Source organism: Poecile atricapillus, chromosome 3 (genome assembly GCF_030490865.1).
Source record: "Poecile atricapillus isolate bPoeAtr1 chromosome 3, bPoeAtr1.hap1, whole genome shotgun sequence".
Classification (NCBI taxonomy): Eukaryota; Metazoa; Chordata; class Aves; order Passeriformes; family Paridae; genus Poecile; species Poecile atricapillus.
This window is the reverse complement of record NC_081251.1, coordinates 114,470,211-114,489,211: the sequence shown is the minus strand read 5'-3', so window position 1 is coordinate 114,489,211 and position 19,001 is coordinate 114,470,211. Positions and strand designations below refer to the sequence as shown.

The window sequence follows — 19,001 nt, the reverse complement described above, 5'->3', positions numbered from 1 at the left end:
GGGGGCAGCACCAGAGCATCAGGAATACTCTGGAGAAGGGATGCAGGAGGAAATCAAATCAGTCAGCCCAACCAAGCTGATGCCCTGTCCCAGATTTTGGAGGCATCCCTGCCTCTAGTCTTTAATCTTGTCTCCCAGTTTGGCTGGGCTGTCAGGTAAGAAACATCATCGATAATCTTAAAAGCCACCCCCCTGCAGGAAGTGAGCGCTGCAGCCTGGCTTACACGCTCCAGATAAGCTCAGATCCTGCAGCAGAAACAGTAAAACCAAGAGACCAGCAATCCCAGGATTTGAAGCTGCCTGGAGCACAAATAGGAATCAGTAGTTCAACAGAATGTGCTACAAAGTAATGCGTGAAGTTTTCTTGAGGCTTTTTTGGTTGGTTGGTTTTGCCTTTACACCAGGAGTGACATAATTAAATAGCAAGTGAGTGCCAGAAAAGTTTATTTTAGACTTTTTTAGAATAAACTGTTTTGTAACTAAAGAGGATACTAAACTAAGGTTCAAATAAGATGTTTTGCTTTATCATAAAATAAAATTTAGTAGAAGTGATCTCCGGGCTTTCAGATGATTTTCAGCTTTTGCCCCAGAAATCTGTGAATGGAATGATGAATGTGAGTGTAGTCAAATTTGGGCCCAATTTTTTTTTTTTTTTTCTTACATTGTTTGAACTCCATGTATTTTCTTCAGAGTAACTGGGAAACCACAGTTTGGTTCTGTGTCTTTTTAAAATTCATTCTAAATTCAGGAGGGGTTTACTGGGGTGGCTTTCTGATTTGGAGAGGGCTGGTTTGCTCTGCTTTGCTTTAGCCTACGCTTTTAGTAGTTTATGTAGGAACTTGGTGACAGTGGCATTCCAAAGGGTGGGACAGCAGCCCTGTGGCCACTGGGGCACTGGAGCCCCTTGTCCAGCCCAGCTGGGGGAAGCTGCTGCCTCTTCCTCTGGCTTTGGAGCTGCACAGTAGAGTTGCATTGGAAGAGCTGCTGGAAAATGCAAACGGGGGGAAGTGTGTGCCTGCTTAAGTCAGGGGAAGAAGGGGTCCCATAAGCAACGTGAGGCTGCATAAAAGGCATATTGCAGTTTATGATGTCTGGATGCCCACCTGGAGAGCAGAGAGCTCAGGAACAAAATAAAATGACTGAAATCCTGCTCGACTCTGAAATAAGATAAGAGTATAGTAGTGGAAGGATTTAAATGGGGAGGGCAGCTGTTATAGCCCCCAGTTGTACATATTTTATCCTGAGGCACCATTTGGTTTAATAAAATTTAGATCTAAGGCTGTCCTTAACCTATCAGTTTCTTAAGACTTAATTATAAAGGTTATACTTTCAAAGGACAAAAGCATTATTCATTTGTCTGTTCATGTCTTCCAGGTTTATCTTGCAGATTATGGACTTTCCTACAGATATTGTCCCAATGGGAACCACAAACAGTATCAGGAAAATCCTAGGAAGGGCCATAATGGGACAATAGAGTTTACCAGCATAGATGCCCACAAGGGAGTAGGTAGGTTTCTCTTTTTTTATTTCAGATGAGTGATTATAGAATGAGTAATCAGGCTGTGAGAGCTGCTGTACACAGGAGAAGCAGTGTTGGGGATTGCTCAGCCCCTGGTGTGGTGACCTCCTCGTGTGCCTGGCAGTGCTTCCCCAGGGCTGGGGGAAGGGACAGCAGGAGGGACCCTGAGAGGCTCTGCACACACAGCACTGGAGCAGCCCAGGACAGCCCTGAGAAGAGCTCAACATCAAACTTAATTGGTTCATGTTGGGAGCACTGGTTTGTGCTTGCTGTACCCTGCAGAGGCAGGATTTGCTAATGCTGCATTGTCAAGGAAAGGGGTTTGGAGTCTGCACTGTCCTTTAGGGAGAGCTGTGTCTGAGTGTCACCATCTGTGTTGTGGGAGGGTATTTCAAGATGACATTCCTTCTGCAAGGAGAAAAACCTTTTTTGAAGCCATAAAGTGTTAACTTTTTGAAATCTTTTTCCAGTAGCCTTTCATATATCTTACTTATTTAAACTCACTTTGATGGTATTGGAAACACATTTGCAGGTAAATTACATACATAGTCCTTTTATTGGATATTGATTGTACTGCCTTGCATTCCAAGGCAGACTTAATTCAACAATTCCCTAATTAGTTAAAGTCATAACCTATGTCTTGTATTCATTTACCATTAATTAAACCTTAGCTGTTTATTACACTGCAGTCCAAATCCAATAGCAGACCCATAGAGCCATGGAAAAGGGACTGGGAGGTCAATATTGAAAATATATGGTGTAAAGTCCCACTGATGGCTGCATTGTTCACAATCAATATGGTCAATGCAACACAACTTTCTTAGTTGCTATGTCAGCAAGACAAAAAGTCAATTCTAATGTTATGCTAGTGAAAAAAATGGTGATTATTGAAAAACTTTGACTCTTGCTACAAAAGAGTGTTTTTGTTAACTTTTCTTTCCCCTTTCCCCTCCTTGGCCCCCAAGATCATCTCAAGCAGGAGGGATGGTTTGCTGCTGGCAGCTTGGTGAGCATCAGTGTCACGAGTGAGAACTGCAGGAATTTGTGCTTGTTAATAGCTGCTGAACTGTTACCTTAAACTAATACTTTCTAACGAGTTTTAGTTGGCACAAACAACTGTATATTATTGCTTTTTCTATTAAAAGGACCATTGACCATGTAATGTAGAGGGTCTTGATAATTTGCCGGAGCTGTTAAAACCTGCAGTCGTTTAACTCTGGTCATTAGGAAAAATGAAATAAGACTGGCAAGTATTTCCCTCTAAGACAACTGTACCATTTCACCTGTTAGAAAATATTTTGTGGTGAGAAAAGCATCTGTTTTGGACTCTTCTGGCCTTCCCAAGCATGCAGGGTGTTTTCTGGAGACCTGGCTCTGCCTGCTTTGCCTGGTAGCATGAGTGGTGTGGCTGTGTGCTGGTGTTTGATGTGGATGCTCTCTGAAGAGTAGGTGGAAGCTGGAATATTTGTGATTTGGCTGCTGGGTAGTTACAGGAGCCAGTTTGGTAGTGTTTGTGCATGCATATTAATTCCTTTTATTTGAAGGTGCAAGGAAATTTTACAGACTTGTGTGACAAAAGGTGTGCAGAGAAAGCGTGAGGTAAACTTTGCAATCTGTGTCTTAGATAACCTCCTCAAAGAGCTAAAGTCATGATGGAATTGGTTAAAACCAGAGGACTCCATAAAAAGAAATATTCAGAAAGATAGTTTGAGGGAGCTTACACCCCTCTTACACTTGAAAAGTGTTTGCTTGAAAGCTGGAAACAAAAAATCCACAGATTTTTCTGGTGCTCCTGCTGGAAGAGACTGCAGAACATGATGTAGGATCTGGTATGTTGCAGAGCATCCAAACTCTTCACATGGAATGCCAGCTCTGACCTTCTGACGGTGTCCTGCTTTTGTCTGGGACAGTTAATTTCCATCCCAGTGGCTGGTGCAGGCTGTGCTTTGGATTTTGGGTGAGGATGACACTGGCAGCACTGGGATGTTTCAGTTGTTGCTGAGCAGGGCTCACCTTCAGTCAAGGACTGCTGAGTTCCCGTGCCCTGGCAGTGAGGAGCTGCACAAGGAGCTGTGAGGGAGCGTGGCCAGAACAGCTGACCTGGCCAGAGGGATATTCCATCCCCTGGGATAACAGGGACAGGATAAACTGGGGGGGTTGGCTGGGAGGGGCTGATCACTGCTCAGGTGGTGCTGAGCAGCTCTGTTGAGCATCACTTACCTGTCAGGGGGTTTGTTCCCTTCTTTACCTTGCTTTTCATTATTATTTTTAAAATTTTATTTCACTTATTAAGCTGTTGTTATCTCAATCCATAGATTTTAACTTTTTTCCCTGATTCTCTTTCCTGTCCCTCCAGGGAGGGGCAGGGGGTAAATGGCCATGTGCTACTTTAATCGGTGGCTGGGGTTAAACCACGACAAACAGCCTAAATCCATTGAGGTCAAACTGCCAGGGTTTCCCATTTGCAGCAGAGCTCTCAGCAGTGCAGGGAAAATCTGCATCTGCAGCAACTTGTGTTGGAGATTGCACAGGTTCAGCTGGCAGAACACAGCAATGGCTTTCCCTGCTCTCTTGGTGTGAGGCTGAGAAGCACAGAGATGTCCCAGGATGCTGAAAGACTTGCAGCAGCTGGGGCAAAGGGCTTCTTGGCTCAGCAGCCTCCTGGACTCCCCACTCGTGGTGGAGTCTCGGCACAGTTTCCTGTATGAAGTGAGGTGGGGTGTTCTGAAAAGTCTTTAAGGACTGCTGGCAAACAGAAGGTGCAGAGACAGCCTTCATTTTGGTGTCACCCAGCTTCTCAGAGTACTTTGTTATTTCAATGCTCCAGGAATATCATTCTAGTTGTTAAATGCTATTTTATAGAAATAACATCCTTTCCAGAGGGCATTTCCTGTGTGTGTGTGTAGCAACATTCTGACTTGCTCATGAAGCAGCTACTGAATGCATGCAGTGATTTGAGGGACATGCTGAAGCTTTAACAAAATTAGGAAGTTTTAGCTTTCAAAAGTGCCTTTTGGCAATGGCTTGGAGCTGATACCCTCCTTGCAGAGCCAGTTAAATGCATTCCCTTCCCAGTAATTTAAGTCAACAGCAGATTTTCTGTGGTTGGATGGAGAGTTTAACCCAGCTGTGTGCTGGGTTATTCCCCAGGATCTCTGTGGAGCTCACCTGGTGTAGAGCTGTGCAGTCCACTGAGATCCAGAAAGGTCCCCACCAGTGGCCACTGCAGGGAAGCACTTTGGGGTGGTGGGATTGGTCTGTGTTCTTCTGACAGCCTCTGCTAAGGCTGGGTAGGGTGTGCTGTTCCCATGGCAGCTGCATCCTTGAGCTGTGTTTGGAGCTCTCCTGGAACCAAGTAGGGCCCAGCCTGGCCTCTGCCACAGGATCCATCCCACACCTTCAGCATTCCTGGATCTGTGGCAGGATCCCAATGTGGGTATTTGAAATTGAAACCCTTTTTATTCTGTTGCAGATTTTTCAGGGCACAGCTGCGTCGTTGGTTTTAGCGTCGCACTGGAGTGTACTCACTGTATTCATTTTTAAAGACCAGCCTGTATAAACAGTATTGCATTTTGGTTTGTTGATTGATAATTAAGGAGAATTATATCTGTACTCAGTGTACATTTAAAAAATTGTTACATAGTTAGTGTTAAAAAGTAATATTTGGATCAATGACTCCTATGGATTTTTGTAGATTTTCTCCTCACAGAGGCATGCAGTCAATACCTAATTTCTCTGGAGATTTACTGCACTTAACATATTGAGGTTCTTTTAAATACTCCAGTCCTGTGCATTGAGTGTGTAAGCCCAGTTTTAATTTGCTATCATTGATGAACATAAGAGTATGAAGTGTCTATGCTGATTCCCTCCAGCATATATTTGTGTTTGCCATCGATTCCAAGCTGAGTCCTCTTCCTCTTCCCAACATTCCACAGTAACTCTGAGCAGTGTTGCCGTCTCTTCCATCAGTAGAGACCCCACTGGAGTCTGGGCAGGACTGATATCTACGGCTGCAGTAGTAAAAGCTGCTTCCCACAGGAATGGGAACTTTGGAGAGGCTTTTCTGTGTCCCTCCCACGGGGTTGTTGTGACGTGTGCTCTGTCTCAGCACTGGGACACTGCGTTTGTCCAGGGCAGTGCCAGCCTTGGGCTGCTGGCAGGGCAAGCCCTGCAGCTCTTGTGCTGGTTTTCCCCTCTGCTCCAGCAGAGCTGCTCTGTGCTGTTAAAAACCCAGCTCAGTGCTTGGCCATTTTTCCTGTTCTGCTGACTAAAATATGTGCAGGGTTCATTTTGTGCAAAAGGATGTGCAGGAATATAAACACCTATGCCTGGAAACACATTCTTTGGGAGCCTGCTCCCAGAGAACAGAGCTCTGAGTGGCTCTGGATCAAGAGGTTGATTTGGCATCTGTCCATGCATAGTTAGGATTCAGAGGGAGCCTGCAGGATTTTTTTTCTTCTTTTTTTTTGTCGGTCAAATGAATTATTGATCTGCTGCAGTTTGATATGTGTTTCCCAAAGACTGTGTACAGGACAAACTGTAAATCCTAAATAATAAAAGGAAAATATAACCAGTCTGGCAAAAAATGGGTGGAACTTTGCAGTGGGAAATAAATAAAAAGATGGTTTAGTTCCTGAGAGTTGGATTAGAAATGTGTGCGCTGCTGAGGAGGGAGCAGGAGGTGGTTGTAAGTGAAAGAGGAGTCACTAGCAAGGAAAAGATTGGATAGGCTTCTACAGCCACCTCTGGAAGCTGCCAGGAATGTTCAGAAGCAGCAAAAATAAGATGAGAAGCATTTACAACTTTGTCATATCTGAGGACTGTGCCTGGAAATTGGCTGTTTAATTTTGGCTGTTGTTCTCTACACCAGCAATTCAGAAAGGTAGTGAATCTCAGCTGCTTGTCCACCCCTACTTGTCAGGCCCTTACCTTTGTGATTCTTTTTTTCTGCCACACAGATGTGAAAGAAGAGTAAAACTTCCTGTCCCCTCTCCACTGCCACATGTCCTTACTGCAAGCTTGGAACCTTTTGCTTCCGACCAGGTACCGGCATCTCCTGCCACCAGCGTTTTATCTCCCGCCCAGATCTGTGCTGACATTCCCTTGCACCTTCCAGCTTTCCCATTCCATAAACTTCTCCCCACTCCCAGAGCAGGACCCCAACCCCTTTCTTTCAGCACATGCCATTCCACCAGTCCTGGTGATTCCCTCCTGGCAGCTCTGCTGTGCATTCCATGCCTGTGAACCCATCGAGTGTGTCTCTGTAGGATCCCAGTTTAGGAGAGGGAGCGTGGCTGGCACAGGATGTCCCTCTCTGCTGTGTCACAGGCTGGGCTCTCTGGAAGAGCTGTGCTCCAGCTGTGACAATGCCATGGATTTTTCCTTCCAGCAATCCGTGGTGGTGGTTACTGTCAGGGAGTGCTTGAGCCATGAGGAGAGCAGAGATGGTTCCTGGTTGCTGTTTGCCCTGTCTGAGGCTGGATAACTCTGTGGAATGGCCTCCAAGCACTAAAACAAATCTTTAATTTGATGGACTTCTCTTACCTCTTCTGTGGACCCACCCACTATTCCACTGGTCATTATCCTGCTGCAGAGAGCTCCTCAGACTGACTAGGGCCTGGGGGAAGGAATACTTCATTATCTGCTTTTTGGGGGTTTTTTGTCTTTCCATTTCTCCTGCCCCTAAAAGAGGCAGTGATTTTTGGCAAGTCTTGTATTTGTCTGCTTTTTAATCATCTCAGCCTTGAGTTTGTGATGATACATTTTTATCATGATTGTATTTCACCATGGTCATGTTAACCCTCCTTTCCTTTATGGGCTTGTGCATTACTGGCTGTGGTGTGAGCTCTGCTTGCTTGTGAGTTACCATAAATTCGTGTTCTGTAATGCCAGTGAGAACTGGAGGTGCCACTGCACATCCATGCAATGTGAGCAACCAAAATGATCCTGTTTATGAAAAGCTTCTAATACAGAAAACCACTAATAGTGAAATTATCATGTAGCAGTGCTAATTAAAAATAAGAGAATGTTTCATCTGTCACTTTTTGATCTTTACAAAAGGCTGGAGAAAATCAGCTAAACAGAGGCCATAGAGAAACCTTCCATTTTTACTTCTGTTTCAGAGGAGTTCTTGGGAGCAGTGGAGTTTTGAGAGCGTACTGTGGCTGCTATGATATCTCTGATCTATTTAAAAATAATAATCTGAATAAAAATTAGAGTGAAGACAGCTGCCAAATTCAGTGTACAGAGATACCTAATCTATTTTCTTCTAAGGTGAATTGTTATTCTGAGTTATTGGACCCTGTGCCTGCGTGTTGAGTATGTTTGTGGTATATTTAAAACCCTGATTTTGTTGATATGGTTGTGAGTTCATCAACTTCAGTTGAGTTGTTCCTGATTTATCTTGGTAGGACTGAGAATAGAATCAGACCTTAAATCTCTAAATTAAAAAAATTAAACTGTAAAGACATTGTGAAATAAGATACCACCAGTATGTTCCCATTAAATACTACTTCATATGAGACTAAAATAATAGTAAAAACATCCTGTGAGTAGAAAAGCAGAAATCAAACCTCTATTAAAAAAGAGAAAAAAAAAACCCAAACAAAAAACCAGCAATTTTTTTAGCAGAGAAGTAAGAATTTGATTTAAATAAGTACTGGTTGGAGTGTACACGCTTGTAACTGTGACAAGTTATCAAGCAGAATTGTTTTACTTTCACCTGGCTGTCATATTTAAAGCGAAGGCAGATTGATTTCTCTCTGTTGATGTTTATCAAGAATTCCTGTAATCTTCAATTGTGTGAGCAGATTTATTTTTGCAAGTAAACATATCATTGAAATTTATCTATTAGTGCTCTATTTGACGTGAAAATCTAATAACCCCATTGTCCATAGATAATACTAACTCGTTAAAGATTAATCAATTGCTTTTTAACAAGAATCTAAATGATTTAAAAGGTTGAGGGATTTAGCTTATATGGAGCAGAGAGAAATAAGCAAGTACAGCTAAAGAATCGAATGCTGATGTTTTTCATGTGGTTCTACAAAAACCCCATGTGATGTCTGTATTTGTGGTGGCCTGGGAGATGGAGGGGTAGGGGAGTGAGGTCTCCTGTGAAACATTTCCTGTTGCTGCTGGGCAGGGATGTTCAGCTCCACGTACCTTTGTGTCCCTGTGCCTGCTGTGGCTTTGGGCAGGTGTCAGCCAAGGCTCTTGGTTTGTCATGGCTTTGTCCCAGGAGCTGCAGGTGAGAGGGAAGGTCATTAGTCATGGCTGAACTGTGAAGAAACTTTAGTCTCTGGGATTGTTCTGTCAGAAAATTACTTCTCTTGGGGTAACTTCTGAAATCTGATTGGTTTGCTGTTGTTTATAGATGCACATCAATGAATCCCCCCCCTGGAAAAAAGCTGTCCTTTGGAATTCTGACAATTTCTTTCAAAAGGCCTCTCTCACACAAACAGGTGCCAGAAAGGCATTGTGAAAATTAGAGGATCTGCAGTCAAAAACGCTGGCTTATATGGATCTAATCTGGAATTGCCATAATGGAAAAAGGAGTTGTGAACACATGTGTGTGAATGGAATTGTTCCACAGTTACAGGAGATTTATGGCCAGAGAAATCACTACAGAACAGCAAGTGGTAGAGATTGTGTTTTTATTTTAATATGGGAGCCAAGTCTTGCATTAGGACATTGCTGAATCCAGGGCAGAAAATAAACGACGCCCAAGGGACAGCACAGCGGTGTTGGATCCAGGGGCCTTTAATAATCCCGAGCCTAACAGCAGTTAGGATAGGGAATGTATAAAAACTAATCTGCTGCTTTTGCAGTAATGTGTGTACAGGAACAAGGAACAGTTATGATGTGTTGGCACCGTGGCTTTTAGCAGATGACTTCTTAAATTAAAAGATAAGTTCGCCGAGTGACTTTCTGGAATTTATTTAATGAAGGCCCATAAAATATGATATCTGTTTACAGCTGGATTAACAGCACAGTGCTCAGCTACTGGTCTTTACACCAGATAAAAAGTACCAAACAAGTCTGAACTCCTCTTTTTTCTTCTTGGAAAGCACAAATTCATTTTGGAAAAGCATACATTTAACTTCTACATCTGTCTGTCTTTAATCACGACAAGCAGTTTCTGGTTTTGCAGATTCCATGTGGTCTTGACGTGCAAACTGTAGGCTGCAAGTCAAAGAAATCCTGCTGTGCTCCTGCTTGTTCATTTTTAGCAAGTTTGGTTTCCTCTGGGTAGCAGCAAGCACGAGCAATTCTGTTGGTATTGCACTTTTTCTCTAGGAAAAGCCAATCTATTGATTAACTTCAGTTTCTCTGCGTAGATGATGCTCGGGGATGGGGTTAATTTTTGATTTAATTTAGTCTCCTGTATTTGTGTCTGCTTGGTGTGCAGAGTTGTTCCTGAAATGCTTTGGAATCCTCTTTGGATCAGCAGAGGGAAGTTGACCCAGGACTTTGCGGAGCAGTGAGTGTGTTTTGGGCAGTGCAGAGCTCTGCAGCCGGGAGCAGGCTCAGGGAGTCAGCGCACACTAGATGGCAGTTTTGTCCCAGCATCCGAGTTCAAACGGCTCCGCGGGAGAACAGGAAAGGCCATCAGTGTTTAGTCTGCTCTCACAGAGTCCCTGCATGACCAATGTGGACCCCATGGACTTCCTGGAACATGTGTTAGCAATTTAGCAGCAGACATTTATTTCTTTGTTTTACTGCTTGGCTCTTTGAGAAAGTGTTGGTACTCAGTTATGGGCTGTCTGGATCATGTCAGAGGCCATGGGGATCAAGTCCATGTGACAGGCCAGACTGAGGAAGGATGGAGTTGGAGGAGGTGAGGAAGCTGACCCTCACTTGAGCAGGAACAAGTCACTGCCTGTCTGTGGCCTGTGGCCAAACGCCGGGGCGGTTCAGGTCTAATACAGCTGAACAAACAAAACACTTTGCCCATTTGGCTTCTTCATATTTCATCAGCACCAGCTCAATCAAAGTCTTTTCTATTTCCTAAGAAGAGGTTCCTATTCTTAATTGTATTTTTTTTTTTTCCTCTTTCCCCTTCCCCCTTTCCCACATTTTAGCCCCATCCAGACGAGGTGACCTTGAAATCCTTGGCTACTGCATGCTGCAGTGGATGTGTGGGAAGCTGCCCTGGGAGCAGAACCTCAAGGACCCTGTAGCTGTCCAGACTGCAAAAACAAAGTAAGAGCAGACCCCCCCCGACATGGACACACCGGCCTGGAGCCCTGCAGCATCCTCACTGCCTCCCAGCTCTGGGAAACACAGCTTTCCATGCTGTACAACAGCACCTTAGGAGAAAGCTAAAACAATTTTCCTTAATTAAGAGAGATGTTGGAAGCAGTTAAAATGGCAACTTTATGTGCATGTCTACCCTCCCTTGCATGTTTATGTCTGTGCTGCTGTGAGGAGAGGATGGATTCCAGTGCACAGTACACAGGCATTCTGTCTGCTGTGTATTTTTCCAATACTCTTTTTTTTTTTTTCCCAAGAAAACATTTGTAAATTAGCACAGGCCTTAGTGCACATACAGAAGGTTGTTGTGTGGTTCTATTAAACTTCATGGGTGCTTTGTAGAGACCGTAGTACAAACATCTCTTGGAGGTTTTTCCACATGTGCACTCAATTTATTTAACTTTCTATATGATACTTGTTTTCAGATGTTTTTCTGTAGGTTTTTAATGTTACATAAGCCTACTACCATTACAAACAATTAAATACCAAAACACTAAGGAGCTTGGTGGAAATCTTTCCTTTTTCCCAGTGTGACTTGGAGCTCACTGGAGCAACAGTGGATCAGTGTTTTCTTCCTCTGCCCTCCCAGCTGGGACTGGAGGGTGTTAATTGCACGTGGTACCTGTAGCAGAGGAGTTCCCCAAGTGTAACATCCCAATAGCAGGAGACAGAAAACTTTGAAGCAGGGCAGATCACACCAGAGGTGCCCAGCAGGGCTGGCTCATCCCTGGAATCAGCTCGCAGCTCCCGGCACGGGGAATGGGGGCTGCAGCCTGCGCACGGGGCCCAGTGCAGCTGGGAATGTTCACACCCTCTGCTATGGTTAATACTTCTCCTTCAGAAGTTCTGGTCATTACACAGCCCCCTGCAAGGTAACACTTCTAGAATTCAATGGGAAATCAATTTAATCAATCAAGCTGCTCCACTGAGTCTCCCCTTACCGTTAACCCTTGGATGGCTCGTCTTACAGGATGCTGAGCGAAAGGAGACTTCAAGGAAATGCACAGAAAATTACACAGATTCCACTTAGCAGAAACATCTTCTTACTCTAAAGAACTGCTTTACTGGAAATAGGTATCTTGCCCAGGTTCTCCCTCTTATCAATCTTCATTTTCAGGTTCCTGTGGGTGCTGGACTGCCCAAGATGAGGGCTGGTGTTATTCCTGTTTTTAGGAATCGATGCCAAGCTTCTTTTTGTTCCTGTTTCAGGACAGACAGGAATTCCACCTGTGGCCCTACAGTTTACGAGGCGTGTGGGACTTTAGGTGATGTGACCTCCCTGTCCCCTTGTGGCCCTGCCCTGCCTGGGTGTAATTTAGGCTGGGGCCATGTGCTGCATGGCAGAGGGGACCTGAGGCTAAATGATGGGAAGGCAGAGCAGAATCTAAATTCCAAAACAGAAATGGGAATCATCAATCTGAAATCAGAACAAGCCATTTCACTCAAAGGGCTTTTGTTTTTTCCTTCTAGAAAGCTTAAAATATGTGCAAAGAGAAAAAGTGCAGTTTTAGGTGAAGGCAGCAGTGTGCAAAGAGTTAAAAATGGAGCTGGTGAGGGAAGATCTGGGTTTAAAAGCAGTCCTGTGAATCATTAGCTATCCTGGAGGTCCACTCCCTTTGGAACTGAGACTTGCTGTCTTCCTAAATCCCAAATGAGGAATCACCTGCTCCAAAAGCGCGTTAAACTGTTGCACTCTGGTGTTGTTTCAGACTTATGGATGAGCTCCCAGATTCAGTGCTGAGGTGGGATTCTCCTGGAAGCAGCTGCAGTAAGTGTACTTGCACCTGTACCCTATGGCTCTTCAGCCTCTTGCTAAACACAGTTCAATGTCTGACTCTGGGGGGAGCAGAACAGAAGTGAAAGTAACCCAGAAATTGAACAAAGTCTTTGAAGAAAAAGAATCTTGTTCAGTCTGTGATGTGTCCCATGGAGTGACATAAGGGATCTTGGCCATATGTGATCCGAGGTGTTGGGAAGCAGTGACTATCTTGGAAACAGAAGTAGCTGTTAGTATGGAAATAGTAAGCAACTGTCTACCAAAGGTTTATTGCTCACAGTTTGAAAAAGCAAATGGATGCACAGTTTGTCTTGTCTTGTTTCTTTCCTTCCCTGAAATACTAAAGTAACCCAGGGAAAGCACCAAAGGTCAGTATCTATTTTTGATTTACCCCCTTATTTTCCTAGCACTTTTGTATTGGAATTATTGGAATGCACTGTGTATTAAGTAAAATTTATTCATGATGTGTATACATATTTAATAAATCTTTCCTGCTGGGATTTGACCAGATGCTAATATCTGGTGTAGTACTCCAGTTTTAGGATACACTTGGGTCTTCAGCTGAAAGAAAAGTTTGAACCCCCCATATGTTTTTCCTAGTAGCATTATTTCTGCCCATTCGGTGGTTTCCCCGTGTTTTGAACCACTTGATGGAAAAAATGTTGCTGCTGTTGGACTGTTTTGGGATGCAATCAGGAAAACAATAGTAGTATTTGTAGTAAAAAAAAAAAAAAGTTGTGTTTTTCCCAAGCATTCCCAGTATAGTATTTATGCAGATTAAAATAATACTGTTCAGAGTAATTAATATTTAAAGGGATATTGTGATCTAGCAAAGACTTTTCTCTTATACACAGAACTACCAATACTTGCTGATGAAATATTTTAATTTCTATCCTTGGATAGCTGTCAGTGCTATGGGAATCAGTGCATGAACATAACGAGATGGAGCACTTCAAGTCTGGCTTGTTTATCCAAGTCTGTCTTTTCCTTTTCTCCTCCCAAAAAGACAAGACATTGTCAGTTCTGTGTTTTGAGGGTGCCTTGAGCTGAAATAGTGTTGTCTCGTTTGGCAGCGGGGGATTGGCATCCGTGTTGGAACGAGATCCTTTCTGAACTTCTGGGGTTACACTCGGTGAAATTCACAAGTCAAATCTGCTCTACAGGTGAAATAGCCAAGTTTCTGGCCTCTGTTTCTGGCTTAGCTTATGCTGAGAAGCCCAAGTATCAAGTACTGAAGAAAATCCTGCTGGATGGCCTGGAGTCAAGTGGGATGCGCTACGACGGCCCTCTGGAATTTTCCGCGGGAGCAGCGTGCACACGGAATCACTGCGCTGCTAAGGCGTCCAGAGTGAGTGAGACAGCTCTGGCATTATTCTGACAGCTCCTGCCTGGTGTCCTCCCTCTCAGAGAGGAGGAAATAGTTAAAGCTCTCAAAATGAGACTGACACAGCAGTTCTTCTGCCTTAAATACACCATGTTTGTTAATTCCTGTTTCCCCTGGCTTTGCTAAAAAGTGGAATGTCAACCCTCAAGGAGGAAGAACTGCCATGAGTCCTTTTGACCCACAGGCTCTCACTTCAAAGCAGTAGGTCTGTGGAGAATGATTTACTTTCAGGATAATGGGCAAGTCAAGGACTTTGTTCACTAACATCTCGAAGACAAGCCTGAATGCCAGGCTTTTCCTCCGTCCCAGATTAAAAGCAAAGTTACCTTTATTAGTGACAGCATTTAATTCATTTCTTGCTTTTAGGCTGTTCTTTGTCATTTGCCTTTATCCTCCTGCAGCCCCAGTGTGGAGGAGATGTTCCTGTGGCTTTAGCTGGGCTGTCAGTGTGCACTGGCACAGGATTTTCCAGTTCTCCTGTGCTATTTTCCTCCAGTGCTCTAAGTTAATAAAGCCCAGCTTCCCTAAGCAGAGAGGGAGGTAATTATCAGTTTTGCTGGGAAATGTCAGTCCCGTTGTTGCTGTGCAAGTCCCCGTTTGCAGCAGCCCCGGGCGGGGGCTCTGGGGCGTGTGCAATAAGGCAGGGTCAGGGTCCCATCCATTTTTAATATTCCTGGTGAACTTTGGACCATCACAAGTGTACGTGAGCCAAGAATGCAGGATGCAAACTAATGTGACTGATAGGCTGCGAGATGAATGGTGATTCAAGTATCAGTGCACAGATGGTTCTGATTTGCTGAGTTTTGTAGCTGCTGCAACTGAAGACATAAAATATCCTTCTAGTCATAAATTAGCTCTTTGGAAGCAAAACCTTGGCACCAGAGCTTTACAACCTTCAATTAGTAGGGAAAGAAGTATTTGAATGACTGTGGTATTGACATCTGTAGGCCTGCATAGTAATCATTCCTAATAGAAGAGAATATCTGTTTGAGGGGGTTTTGCATGGCTAATTAACCACCAGTGAGAATATGTAATTTTTTCATGATCTCCTGATTGTCACCTTTCTCTCATGATACAATTAGATTTTATTGTAGCAAGTGCCTCACAAACCAATTGTCAGCACTATTTACGTATTGTGGAAGGCAGAACAAAAGTTCATGTTTAATGAAAAGGCACTGGGTTTTGATCTTGGTAATTACAGATACTTACTTTAGCACTTTTATTGACTTTTCTGGTTTTACACCCCCCTCCCCCTTTTTTTATTTTATTTTAACAAAACCAGAAGCTGTTTTGGTGATGGGACTTGTGTGGCTGTGATGGTGACCACTGTGCCCTCACTCAGTTGAGAAGTTTTTTTAAGTTTGCACTGTTTTGTGAACTGACTAGGAGCATCAGGTCGCTGTTAACTGATCTCCAACTGATCCTGCTGGATCTCTGCTTCACAGGAGTCTTTGATTTCTCAGAGCCAGACAATAAATAGTAAATCTATTTCCTTCTTAAGCCTGGTCAAAGACTCGACAGTCTGTGGCATAAAAGATGATCCCAGCCTTGTGGGCTGCAGGAGCTGCTGCAGCACTGGATATTTGCAAGTCACACCCCCCTGGAAATCCCTGGCTGAGGAGTGTCAGTTATCACCATTCCTGTGCTGCAGGATTCAGTGGGATTGGGTTTGATGGCCAGGAATAGGATCAGAGGGAATGCCTGGCTGTTACTAAATCTTGGCATCTGTCAGCACTTTCTCAGGGAAATCTGTAATGCTGAGTGTCTCACTTCTTGGAACAGTGAGAACACCAGGATCACCTGTGTATTACTGCAGCCTGTTCTGACACGAGCCTCTAAACATTCACTGCAAAACAGCTGCAGCAAGGCAATTTTAGGGTTATTCAAAGGATTTAAGGAGTACTTAAATACAAGTAGAGAGGGCAGGTAACTGAACTCTCTCAAAATGTGTTGCTATTTTCAGAAAATGCAATGTTTCAGTGCTGGATGACAGGCAGGCTCTTCCCAATGCATCTCTTCGTGGCACTGCCTGTAGTGATCCTCGGCCTGACTCATTTCATGTCAGCATTCCCTTTCCCTCTCTCTACTCCACCAAAAGCTTCTCCCATTGAACAGACAACCTCAGAATAGTGGGAGCCACTGCAAACAAGGCACTGCCTCCTCACTTGTTGCTTGTGAGCAGGATCTGACTGCAGCTGATGTCCGATTCCTCCTGTACCAGTTTGGTACACAGGAAACGAGGGGATTTGGAGTTAATTCCCTTCTGAAGAGCAGTGAACACCGGGAACAGAGGCTCCTGTAGCCCCTTGATGATGTGAAGAGGATTGCATGGATTTCAGGATATTGCTCCCTGTATAGTATCTGAATCTGATCTTGAGGTGGCATAAGAAGTGTAGCTGTGTCTATATCTCGATTCTTGGTTCCAATTGCACACCAAGGATAGGTGATAAAATATTATTTGCTTTAATTCTCAAATTTGTTTACCACATTTTTTGGCCCTGGATAATAATTTTCATCTTCTCCCCCTAGAGTGAAAGTGCTGATGTTGGGGCAAAAGGAATGTGGAGTCAAAGTGTGTGGAAAGCCAGGTCACTGCTTGCTTGATCTTGTAGAAATCAGACTAAAAAATAATTGCATTAATACCAACCTGTAATTTCATTAGGATGAAATATGGCCATTTTTAGTTGTAAACCCACTTATTTTCATTGTTAGGACTTTAAATGAAAACTGGAAGTTTTGCTCTAAGTCCAGTTTGGAAAGTGATGCAGTTGTTTAAGGGTGTATATATGATAAAGATAATTTTTTTTTTGTGTGTAATCTGGGCTTTTTTCCCCTGTACAAAATGCTTACTGTGCACCCCAGGTTCGCCTCCCAAAGCCTCCAGCAAAACCAGCTCAGCAGAAGGGAAAAAAGCCAGAAGCTGAAGAGCCTGCCTGTCCAAACAAAATGTCTGTGGGGGTGACAGGCACACAGCTCCTGGGAGAAGGGAAGCCAAGTACACGGAGCAGGAGGCGTCTCCAGGCAGAGCTGCAGCAGGTGAGGAACTGGGCACTGCAGCAGCACCCAGATCTCCCTGTTCATTAGCTCCACGTTCATCTCTTGGGGTGGGCGAGGAGGAACAGGGCTGGAAAAGAGCCAAGGGCTCTGTCACAAACTCCAGGAGCTGGCAGATGCTTGCTGGCTTCCAGTAATCCAAACAGGAACCCGAGTCTCTGGTAGCCAAGGGTGTAAGTGCCAGGAGGGCAATGCCTGACCTGCCCCAAACCTGGGGTAACTCTGAGCTTCCTGAATTCCTTTCAGCACACAGAGTTACTGTCTGTACCTCAGCGGGCTCCCGTGCCCAGGCCTTCCCCAAAAGCAGTGCAGCAGGAGGAGGACACGGGGCACAAGGACCACTCCAGCTGCCTGAGCAGGCCCCGCACCCGGGGAACACGCTGGCAGTTCCAGGAGGAAGAGAAGCCGCTTCAGTTTTACACTACACGTCAGGAGCCTGAGCACCCAAAAAAGGTGAGGGGTTTGGTGTTCCTGTGGAACAGTCACTGTGCTTGAGAAGGAAAGATCAACTTTTCAAAAAACAAGAGTTCCAAAAACCCCTCAAAGCCTCAACTACATGTATGCAAACTCTGTTTGCCACGAACACTGAAGGTTTGTAGGTGATTACCTGTATGTTCTACTGGCCAGCATTATGTACCACTGCAGTTTGTGTAGCTGCAAAGCCAGACTGTCATTTCCCAACTCTTCTGTCTCCCTTTGTGCACCCTGTTGTTTGCTTGGTACAGACTTGGTAGAGTTCAGCAGTTTCCTTCTCTGTGTAGTGGAAAACTTTATTAGTGCTCGTTATTTAAGTCTTTAAGTTCTGAGTTTTACATTAGAGGATTTTAGCAGCTAACAAACTCACCTTGAATATTATTGTTAATTCAGTTAATAGTTAGTTAATAGGCTGAATTAATAGTTTTAGTCTTATTCTACAACTGTACAGGAAAAAAAAATGAACAAACAAATCAGTTTTAGTACAAATAAAGCAGCACCATGTCCATCTGTGATCACCCTGTGCTCCTGTTCTCTGGAGCTCTGGTATATTTTAGTGAGGGGATTCCACCCTGGTTTTCTTTCCTATAAACAAATAACTTGGTTAAATGAGGACAGTTTCTAATGAGCACAAAAATGCAACTTTAAAGGTAGCTTTATGATTAATCCAAAATTCTTTGCTTCAAGCAGTCTGACCAGCACTGCCTGGAGACTCCGGTACAAGCTGGGAGAGGGAAGCAGCAAAAGCACAGCTGTACCTGAGAGCACCAGGCAGGACAGTGGTGAGCAGAACCATCCTGGGAAATTTTGGCTGCCAGAAGGGGAGATGGAGTCTGACACATCAAACACAACTTTGGAATAGGAAAACATTCCAGTGTTACTTCCTAGTCCTCATATGTAAAGTTTTTGCAGAAAAGGGACTAATCACTGGGCCAGTGGTTAGATTTTATTTGTGTTTGGATTTAGTATTCCTAATGGAAAAGCTGCTATTCCAATAGGATTAAACATGCTGTTTCTGTGTAGAACCATTCTGTGGTACTCACTGAATATTATGCGTAATAGGGGAACTTTAAATGGGTGTCAGATAACATTTAAGCCATTCAAATGAGAAAGTGGAGAAGGAAAAAAGGCAGGAGTCTCTTTGCTTCATTTTACAGAATTCCTCTCACTTCTCACGTAATTCAGGAGCTTGGTAATGGAAAGCTCTGTAGGAAACCAAAGCTGTCCCTGGCACTAAGGGACAGTGGAAAAGAGAATCAAGTCTTGGCTAAGAGAGAAGTGGGATTGTGGTGCTGGGGATCCCTTTCAGAGGTGGAGGCTGGCCAAGGACAGCATTGCTGCTGGAGATGTAGAACAGCCCCACTGCACCAGTTTATGTTCCTTGTGATGGGCAGAAGTTCAGCTTCACTGTGAAATGCAAAACTTACACAAATCAAACCAGCACATTCACACTTAAAATCATATCTTGAGCTTTTATCTTGAGGATAAATCTTTATTAGCAGGAACATAGGAAAGACTGAATATATTAAACGTTTTTT

General features: G+C 44.0%; 1 protein-coding gene across 3 annotated transcripts in view; it reads left to right on the top strand.

The window, feature by feature from the left end:
- VRK2 (VRK serine/threonine kinase 2) overlaps positions 1 to 19,001 on the top strand; it is a 36,651-nt gene that overhangs the window by 17,143 nt on the left and 507 nt on the right. The window contains exons 8-14 of one of the 3 annotated variants that reach the window (XM_058836078.1): positions 1,375 to 1,507; positions 10,603 to 10,723; positions 12,484 to 12,542; positions 13,715 to 13,899; positions 16,798 to 16,971; positions 17,236 to 17,442; positions 18,154 to 18,245. In XM_058836078.1, the coding sequence (XP_058692061.1) occupies positions 1,375 to 1,507; positions 10,603 to 10,723; positions 12,484 to 12,542; positions 13,715 to 13,899; positions 16,798 to 16,971; positions 17,236 to 17,442; positions 18,154 to 18,225 (951 nt within the window). In that variant the 3' untranslated portion in view covers positions 18,226 to 18,245. The remainder of the gene's footprint in view (positions 1 to 1,374; positions 1,508 to 10,602; positions 10,724 to 12,483; positions 12,543 to 13,714; positions 13,900 to 16,797; positions 16,972 to 17,235; positions 17,443 to 18,153; positions 18,246 to 19,001) is intronic. The other 2 variants (XM_058836077.1, XM_058836076.1) reach the window with 2 other exon arrangements.